At 37.0% G+C, this 10331-nt stretch overlaps 1 protein-coding gene across 1 annotated transcript in view; it reads left to right on the top strand.

Moving 5' to 3' along the window:
• Klhl7 (kelch like family member 7) overlaps window positions 1-8699 on the top strand; it is a 53376-nt gene extending 44677 nt beyond the window's left edge. The window contains exons 8-11 of the mRNA XM_050126601.1: window positions 1098-1338; window positions 3677-3878; window positions 6435-6532; window positions 7362-8699. Of these exons, the coding sequence (XP_049982558.1) occupies window positions 1098-1338; window positions 3677-3878; window positions 6435-6532; window positions 7362-7645 (825 nt within the window). The 3' untranslated portion in view covers window positions 7646-8699. The remainder of the gene's footprint in view (window positions 1-1097; window positions 1339-3676; window positions 3879-6434; window positions 6533-7361) is intronic.
• Window positions 8700-10331: the final 1632 nt, after the last annotated feature.

Genomic DNA, 10331 nt, shown 5'->3' with positions numbered 1-10331 from the left:
TTTTTTTTTTTTTTTTTTTTCGAGACAGGGTTTCTCTGTGGTTTTGGTGTCTGTCCTGGAACTAGCTCTTGTAGACCAGGCTGGTCTCGAACTCACAGAGATCCGCCTGCCTCTGCCTCCCGAGTGCTGGGATTAAAGGCGTGCGCCACCACCGCCCAGCTTCAGTTTGATATTCTTATAGGGACCTCAGCAGTAACATTTATACACAGTGCTTTGCTCAGTGAGATTGGGAATTGTTTGGATTCTTGCCTGATCCTGATAATTTAAATTATTTTGGAAAGCAGCAGGAACAAATGTCAGTATATTATACCTTTGTCGACGTTACCCATGCACATACATGGTAGGCGGGTAGAAGCATCCTTGGATAACACAAAACAGAAAGTGATAAGCCTGGCTTTGTAGCACAAATTCTAGTTGGTCTTAACTAATCAAAACCCAGAATCAGATATAGGAATTAAAGCTGAAGATCAGAGAAGCAGAACAGTAAGCCACTAAAGAGACCTTATACCTCTACCAATGCTCAGACCAAAGGGCGATTAAAGATGTGTGCCACCACTCCTGGCTCTAGTGGCTTAACTCTGCACTCTAATCTTCAGGCAAGATTATTTATTAAAACACAAACCAGAAAAACCACATTTCCTCTTTTGTCTAAAATAAAGAAGACTATAATATAAGAAAACCTAAGTACAGTAACTATAATATATACAGGCAATAAGTACATCAACAATGTCTAGTCATTTGCATTTGACAAATTCAGATAAAATACTCCATATCTATCCTATCTTGGTGAGTCCAAAGTCCTGTACCTAATTTACTTTCTATCATGACTTGTATTACCGTCCAAAGCTGTCTCTGACACCTCTCAACCTTACATACTTACACCTCTCTAGTGAGCTGCTTTTCTGCGTCTGGTAAACAGCTATAACTATCTAGTCTTCAACTCATTCGGTTTAAACTGGTGATAGTCTAAACCCAAACATTTTAATGTGCAATCTAATAAGTAAACACACCCATGATCTTTGTATGATCTTTCTTTATCTATGTTTTGTCATTTCTGATTTCCATTTCTGAAAGCTTCCTGTTCTGTCTTGTTTCAGGATTACAGCTGGACAGACATTCGCTGCCCCTTTGAAAAACGAAGAGATGCAGCTTGTGTGTTTTGGGACAATGTAGTATACATTTTGGGTGGTTCTCAGCTTTTCCCCATAAAGCGAATGGATTGCTACAATGTTGTAAAGGATAGCTGGTATTCCAAACTGGGCCCTCCAACACCTCGAGACAGCCTTGCTGCCTGTGCTGCAGAAGGCAAAATTTATACATCTGGAGGTTCAGAAGTAGGTAAGACCCTGTTGATATCTTTAACAGAAGTATTTTAATCCAAGTATCTTGGCATTCATATTTTCCAAAAATTAGGAAGATTTGTCCAGATACTTTGGTAATTTAATGTCTGCTAACATTGTAGAGTTTATTCCCTTGTAAATTTACCTTAATCCTTCACATTCATTGGCAAGAGTGCCAGCATTCTGGGGCTAGAGAGATGACTCAGTAATTAAAGGTACATACTGTTATTCCAGAGGACCTGAGTTCAATTCCTTGTAGCCACATCAGATAGGCTTACAACCACTTGTAACTCCAGCTCTGAAGGACATCCAATATTGGTCTCTGTAGGCACCTGCATGCTATTCATAGACACACATACACATAATTAAAAATAACAAAAAATATAATGCCATCTTTCTAGATAAATAGCTGTCATTTTATTGTGATGAAATGATAGTTGACAATATCTTAATTTTACTTATGGATTACCTGTTTTGGGGTAGGTAATGAAGGTTTCAGAGTTTGACTTAGTCACTGATCCAGTAAGAACATGTTACTTGTAATCTGTATTATCTTTGTTTCCTTTGTATCTTAAGAATGTATGTTCTTTTTATCTTCTTTCTGTTTTTTTGAGTTAGTCTCTTACTTCATAGCCCAAGGTGGTCTTGAGCTCATCATCTGCCTGCCACCATCTTCCGAGTGCTGGGATCACATGTATGAACCACTATATCCCCAGCTAAGAAGAATTATATTCATTTGCTTAAAAAAAAAAAAAAAGAAAAAGTGTGAGGAGTTGGTTGGTTGGTTTGGAGATTGGGTCTCCTGTACCCAGGCTGCCTTCCCACTTACTATGTAGCTGATCTTGACTTCTGATCTTCTAACTCCATCTCCCAAGTGCTGGGATGACAAGCTTGTGCCACCATGACCACTAGTATGCAGTGCAGAGTGTCAAACCTAGGATTTTGTGACTAGTAGGCCAGTAGTCTACCAACAAAGTTACATCCCCAGGACCTGCTTTAAATCTTTGTGTTAATGGATCACAGTAGGGTATAGGTATAAGTATAAATACTTGTCTAATTGATAATGTTTTAGGGTCAGTATTTTTCTAAATGAATATTGTAGGTACAGCCTAGGATTATAGATTTTATAGAATAGCATATAATTTTAGATTTCTTATGCTTTTCTCTTTTCAAGTAATTACTTACATAGTGAACTTCTGAAAAAAAAAAAAACTACGAAGACCAAGAAAGCCTAAGGTGTAGATTTTAAAAGGCTCTCTGTATCTTTGGTGACTTTGTATATATAAGTCAGAAAATGTTTTACTTTGGGTTAGCATACTTACTTGTTGTAATTTTTTTATTTTTGGTTTTTTATTCTAAGTTTTACCTACTACTACTATACACCTTTAATCCCAGCACTGAGGCAAAGACAGGCTATTTCTGTGAACCTGAGACAGCCTGGCCTACATATCAAGGTCCAGGACATCCAAGGTTACATAGTAGGATCCCAAAAAGAAAAAAATAAAGTTCCAAGGTCTTTTTTATTTTTATTAGCACTTATTCTTTAATGAGATTATTTACAAAATTCTTACTGAGCTTCTACAATATGTAAAAGTTGTAAAACATAGTGAATGTATGTTTTGCTCTTAAAATACCCATTTTTAATATATTTAATATTTAAAATACCAGACAGAAATACACATTGATACCTTGATGTTGTACTTAAAAGTGGGGACCAGGATGATTTCAAGACTCATCTGCATATAGTTTTATTAATGTGCCAGGCAGTTATAGAATACTAAGTAAGTCTTAGAATATTGTCATATAGTCATTTTGTATTTTAAGGTTTAGATTTATGTAGACCAGGCTGGTCCCATACTCACAGAGATCCACCTGCCTCTGCCTCTGCCTCCCAAGTGCTGGGATTAAAAGTGTGTGCCACCACTGCCTGGCCATATTTATTAATTAAAAAAAAAAAGACCTTACATTTGAAACTTAGATAGTTCTTATCATGCACAACTGACTTTGAAGACTGTATAGTGGCTCTTGTGTTCTTTTCCTAAAATTTAAATACTAATGAGTCTGTCCAACATATTCTTTTGTTTTAATGTTTTCCAAAGCCCATACAATATCTGAGCTTTTTCTTAAGTTATTGTGGAAAGTAGAAAAATGATCTCTACACACCTAAATTCTTCCCTCTCTTCATTTAACTCTATAGTCATTTCACTACAAACCCACACTGAGCCAAGTATAACTTTTCCAGGGAGGGTGTTGAAACATGACCCCTCCATACCCCAGGCAGGCTTGCCTCACATTCACAATCCTCAGCCTCTTAATTTGAGTATTTTTCTTTACAGGAAACTCAGCTCTGTATTTATTTGAGTGCTATGATACAAGAACTGAAAGTTGGCACACGAAGCCCAGCATGCTCACTCAGCGCTGCAGCCATGGAATGGTGGAGGCCAATGGCCTTATCTATGTTTGTGGCGGAAGCTTAGGGAACAATGTTTCTGGGAGAGTGCTTAGTTCCTGTGAAGTATATGATCCTGCCACAGAAACGTATGTATCTATTTTAAATGAGCTGTCAGTGTTGTGTTATATTCCATAAGCTCACTGAGTGAAGATGCCAAAAAGTAAAAGGAACCCAACAGAAATTTAATTCTCCTTTTAAGAATATACATTCACTTGAATAGCCTGAGACCTTAGGAAATAATTTGACCTTGTCACACATGGGAGCCCCTCTCTTTCTGAACCTGCTTGTTAAGTAAATATGAATAAGATACACCTGATTGGTCCATCAGACTCATAAATGTAGGGGAGAAGGAAAGAAAGCTTAGAATTAAATAGTTTTGTCCTTAAGGAGCAATATTACAAATTGGTTCTTGGCATTGATCATTGTCCTAGGTGTGTCTTGGGGTTCATATCTCCCAAAGTGCATCTGAATTAGTATTTGTTAATAAAATTAATATTGAATCATGTGGGAAACAAGTAACTTACTTGAAAGGCAAAATGCTGAGCTGGGTGTGGTAGTACATGTACCTATACTCCTAGGACTGAGAAGACTGAGGCAGGAGAATGTCCATGAGTTTGAGGCCTGCCTGGGGGAAAACAAGAGTCCCTGTCTGAAGAAAAAAAAAAAAAAGAGGAAAAGTTTTCATTATAAAATAATATTGATCTGTCTGTGCTTTCTATTTTTAAATAATCTAAAGGAACACAATAACCTTTTCCCAAATAAAAGTGCAGTTGCAGTTTTTTATTCTCATTTTTTTTTTTTTTTTTATTCAACTCATCACCAGGAGTTAGCACCAAAAAGCTACTGGTCTTGTGTTGACAGAGGTTTCTGTCCCACCTGGTCCCACAGTTCCAAAGAAACACACAGAGGTCTACATTAATTATAAACGGGTTGGCCTATTAACTCAAGCTTCTTATTAACTCTTACATTAGCCCATAATTCTTGTCTATATTAGCCACATGGCTTGGTACCTTTTATCAGTAAGGCAGTCACATCTTGCTTCCTTTGTGTCTGGGTGACAACTGCAGATTCAGCCTTTCCTCTTCCCAGAATTCTCCTGTTCTTGTCACCCTGCCTCTACTTCCTGCTTGGTTACTGGCCAATCAGCGTTTAATTAAAGCAATACAACTGATAAAACTTTACAGAGTACAAGATCATTGTCCCACAGCAGTCATGAAATTTACTTTTTACTAAAGAAATCTCTTGGGCTCAAATGAATTGCAGTCCAATGCTTTTCAAACCTGTACTTGTCCTAGACCATGCTGGGATCCCATGGTCTTGTTCTTTCGTCCACCCATTGAGCTGTTTATCCATTCCACTTTGTCCTAAACCATACTCAGGGGAGTGTCCTCTCCCTTTACAGTCTCCTATTTACCTCCTATAAATCCTATGCTCAAAATATGTTATAGTACTCTAATTGGGAAACGGAACTGTGGTCTCTTTGTGCTGTTGCTTTCAATAAAAAAAAAAAATGACATTTATAAAATGTGTCTTAGTTAGGGATTCTATTGCTGTGAAAAGATGCCATGAATATGGCAACTCTTCATCAGAGCCAGATTACAGTTCAGAGGTTCAGTTTATTGTCGTGGTGGGAAGCATGGTGGCATGCAGGCAGACATGGTGCTAGAGAAGTGGCTGACAGTCCTGTATCTTGCAGGCAACAGGAATCTTGAGCATATATGAATGGTATATTGAGTATCTATGATACCTCAAAGCTCACCTACACAGTGACATACTTCCTCCAACAACACCACACACACCTACTCCACAAGGTCACATCTCCTAATAGTGCCACTCCCTTTGGGGAGCTATTTTCTTTCAAACTACCACACAGGTAGATCCCAAGAACTGATTGACTGACCAGGGAGGACCCTCTTTCAAGACAGATAAAGCAAAGAACTGTAAAGGAAGACAGCTCTGGCCTCTGCATTTCCATGCACACAGCTCCTACCCAGACACAAGTTTTGAATAAATACAAAGAAATCTGTAATCTCGGTTTTAAGAATATGTAAAAACTTTAAAGATTTAGCATCTCTTTTATTATATTGGACTTGTGTTTTAAATTTGTATTCTCTTAACATTCTGTTCGATACTCTTAATTTTCATAAATAAAATGTTATCCGAGTTTGGAAAGATGGCTCGGTGTCTAGGAACACAGAGTATTCTTCCAAAGGACCTGGGTTCAGTTCCCAGCTACCACCACCACAGTGGCTCACGGCCATTCTCCAGGTTTAAGGGATCCAATGCCCTTTGCTGACCTTGATCACTAGGCACAAATGTGGTGCACAGACATACATGCAGGCAAAACACATAGATAAAATAAATAATAAATCTAAAAAGAAAAACTAAATGCTGAGCCTTCAGGTTGAAAACTGGAAAGTAAAGTGAACCCTTTACGTGTACATTACTAAACTGTCAAACTGCCCCCCCCATAAAAACATTATTCAAAACCACTTGAATGTTTTCTAGCCTTCAGGCTCCATAGGTGTATACTTGTAATAAAACATGGTAGTCAATGAGCATTTGTTAGGATAACAGGCCTGTCCCATTAGAGCTGTTTTACTTCTTGTCAATAAGAACACTAAAAACTTTTTTCCCCCCAGATGGACTGAGCTGTGTTCAATGATTGAGCCCAGGAAGAATCATGGACTGGTGTTTGTAAAGGACAAGATATTTGCTGTGGGTGGCCAGAATGGTTTAGGTATATGATGTTAACTTAACTCTTCAACTCACCTGGGTTTGCTTAAATTCTTAAATTACTGGAGCATGTCTTAGAATTGAATCCTTTGCCGTTCAGAACTATGTCTTAACACTAATATATGTTATGAAATGTCAAGCAGTGATTGTGACTACCTCAGACAGGCTTGTACCTTTCCAAGATACACATGGGGATGCTTTTACAGCTGCCTCAGCAGTGCTGAGCAGCCAAGGAGTGTGAATGTTTAAAAGCAATCTTTACCAGCTTTCCAACATGTTAAACACTGCATGAAAGTACCCTTACTCTTTCTTGTCTGACCTTTTCATTTTCTTTAATAATTAAATAATGAGAAATGTGAACTGTATCTAGAGATAGCACTTCATTTTATCAGCTTATCTACGTGTTTAAGTAAAACAAAGAAATAACTTCTTTTCTCTTGCCCACTGGTACTCTCCATAAATTGCTAAAAGACAGAAAGAAGAACATTTGAAATAAGTTATAATTAAAGTAAATGAGAAAGTAAATCACTGGTACTTTTTTTTTCCAGAATAGAACATTTGTAGGAAATTTTTTTTAACTTTTAACTTTGTAGAAAAGAAAATTATCCTGAAACAGTATCAGTTTATGTTTAAGAATACATATTTAGTAAAATATCCACGTTATGTAAAAAAAAGAATACATAGTTAGGTAGTAGATATGTGGATAATTATTGTAAAGCTCTTATATGCTTTCTATATGTTTAACAATTTTATTTTTTAAAATGCAATGTAAAATTTTAAAAACTATGAAGAGATCCAAGAATCACTGATACAGTTCTTTTGTTCTTTTGAAGGTGGTCTGGACAATGTGGAATACTACGATATTAAATTAAATGAATGGAAGATGGTGTCGCCGATGCCATGGAGAGGTGTGACTGTGAAGTGCGCAGCAGTCGGCTCTATCATCTATGTGTTGGCAGGGTTTCAAGGCGTAGGTAGATTAGGACATATCCTTGAGTACAACACTGAAACAGACAAATGGATTGCCAACTCCAAAGTCCGTGCTTTCCCAGTCACAAGTTGTCTAATTTGCGTTGTTGACACTTGTGGAGCAAATGAAGAGACCCTTGAAACATGAGTGATGAGTGGGCTCCCGACTCATCTGAGACTCAGAAATCTGGCCATCCGTGGTTTGTTCCAGTAATTTGGTTATGAAGTTCTGGTCTGGTATTTTGATAAATAAGATCCAATAAAATAATAGTTTATTTTATTTGGATCTCTTTACTTAATTCAAAGACCATATTTTAGCTGGCCGTGTAATCAAAAACCTATCAGCCAGAAAACTTGGAAAGTTTAAGCATTTCTTGAAAATATGAATTTCAAATATCTAACTAATTCTGGCAGAAGGGGTATGCTCATCAGAGAAGTCACCCAGCTTAGCTTTAGATTCTATTTTCATATTGTGTAAGTACTGTGTAGTTAGGTCTGTTTGTTTGTTTCTGTTTGGTCAAGAACTTAGTAGTAGTATGGATTGTAATTCAAGATGGTAAACTCTGATAGAGTAACTGTATCTAGCACTATGTATTTTGCTTGTCTTCATTTATTTTATTTAGTGCCAAACTATTCCATTTTAAAGCAAGCAAGAGTAGCTCAAGGCATACACATTTTCTCACAAAACTTTATACATTTGAGGATTTAACACTATACCCAATTTGTGAAATATATTCAGTCCAATTGAATGAAATATTCCATATTTTCATGTAAACTATTAAGCTTAGTACTCATCATTAATTTATAGTTTACTCAGCAATGTAAAAAGTGCTCTGTACCCTCAGTCCTTACTGTGAGAGCCAATCAGAATAAGTGGTTAGCCAACAGAAGAAAAGCTGTCTGAAGAATGTCTAGATCACTAGAAAAGCATTGATAACTGTAGCCAAGTATCGTGTGGATTAAAAGATATTGTTTTCTCCCAGCAAAACATGTCAGAGATAACTGCGTTTTCTCTAAAAGTTTGTAATAATTGGCTTTAAATATGTCACACTCTTCATTGCTTTTATGTGAACAACAAATTGCCAAACCACTTATTAAATTTTCCCCAGTGTTTTACCCTGACTATGTATGAAATGTGCCATGTAAAACTGTCAATCATTAATGTTTTTATCTGATATTAAATATTTTTAACTTAAAATAGATTTACTCTTCATTCTAAGTATGTTCAATAATATTTTTTAAATTTGTGAAAGTGCTTTCATTTTTAATTTTTCTCTATATGGAGGTTATAATGGACTAAAATGTTAAAATTAAAAATGAATTTGAAAAATATGACAGATTTATCTGTTGAGTTTTGATGTGTAGACAGCTATTGAGATGTAATCCATGGGCATATAGTTCACCCATTTAAACTGTACCATTTTAGTGGCTGTATTCAGTATGTGCAATCCTCAAATTTTTACAATATTTTCATTATCCCTCCAAAAGAAACTCTGTACGTACTAGTAATCACTCTGTTTCTCATGTGTTAGCTCTCTAGACTTCTGCAAACTACCACATATTTAATGGATTAAAATAAATGTATTCTCACCATTTAGGAGGCCGCATATCCCAAATCTGGCTTTCGAGGGATTGGGCAAAACCCCCATGCCCTCTCCTCTCTGCTGCTGGTTGCCAGCAGTCCTTGGTATTTGTTTCTTAACCTATAACTGCATTGCACAGACTTCTATCTTGGTCTTCTCCTGGCTGTTTTTCTTCTCTTGTGTAACTATCTTCATATAGTTCTTTTATAAACCCAGCAATAATTTGGGCTCTATTAGTTTTTTTACTTAGGTGTATGAATGTTTTGTCTGTATGTGTGTGCCTGGTGGCCCCAGAGGTCAGAAAAAGGGTCAAATCCCCTGAAACTGGAGTTTTAGACAGTTGTGAGCTACCATGTGAATTCTGGGAATTGAACCCAGGTTCTCTAGAATAAGCAGCTAGTCCCCTTAACCTTTGTGCCATCCCTAGCTGCCCTGAAATCAAGATACCCACCTGTCTCTGCTCACCAACTGCTGGGACTAAGGGTGTGCGCTGACACATAAAATGGTACTTAAACTACTTGCATCTGCAAAGATTCTGTTTCCAAGTGAAAACACATTCTGTAGTTCTAGGTAGACATAACTTTTGTGAGGAGCACTATTTAACCCAGTACACCCTTGGGAACTCCAACCTTGGGCAACCTCCACTTCCAGATTTGACTGTTGGAACATTTTTATGTATGATTTTTAATTTTGTACTTTCATTTTAAAAATGTGGCTAGTTGGAGCTGGAGAGATGGCACTTGATGCTCTTGCAGAAGGACCCAAGTATGGTCCTTTGCATCCACTCAGAGGCCCACAACCATGGACAACTCAACTTCCAGGGGATCTGATGCCCTCTTCCTAGCCTCCTAAAGTACCAAGCATACACAGTGAAGCACATGAGTACATACATACATGGTAAACAAATTTTTAATGTGGCTAAATTTTCTGGTGACAAAATATTCATTTATCATGCTACATTGTGGTTATACTAATAGAGAAACCACCCATGTAGAATGTGCAGCACAGTTTAAAATAAATATACTAGCTGTTCTTTTTAGGCTGTGTGAACTAACTAGAAGACATTACATCAAGTTTGATATAGCTTTCAATAAAGCTGCTTTACCCCTAGTAGTCTATATCATGATCCTAGTAAGAATGTGTCCCCCCAAGAACTGTTAGACACAATTCTCAAAGCCAGGATAACGGTAAAGTAAACTGGATTCAAAATTACGTTGTGTACAAATTACTTTGTATAAAAGTTTGTTTTTT

Source organism: Alexandromys fortis, unplaced genomic scaffold (assembly GCF_014885135.2).
Source record: "Alexandromys fortis isolate MF-2015 unplaced genomic scaffold, M_Fortis_MF-2015_v1.1 scaffold_245, whole genome shotgun sequence".
Lineage (NCBI taxonomy): Eukaryota > Metazoa > Chordata > Mammalia > Rodentia > Cricetidae > Alexandromys > Alexandromys fortis.
This window is presented reverse-complemented; position numbering and strand designations above follow the sequence as displayed.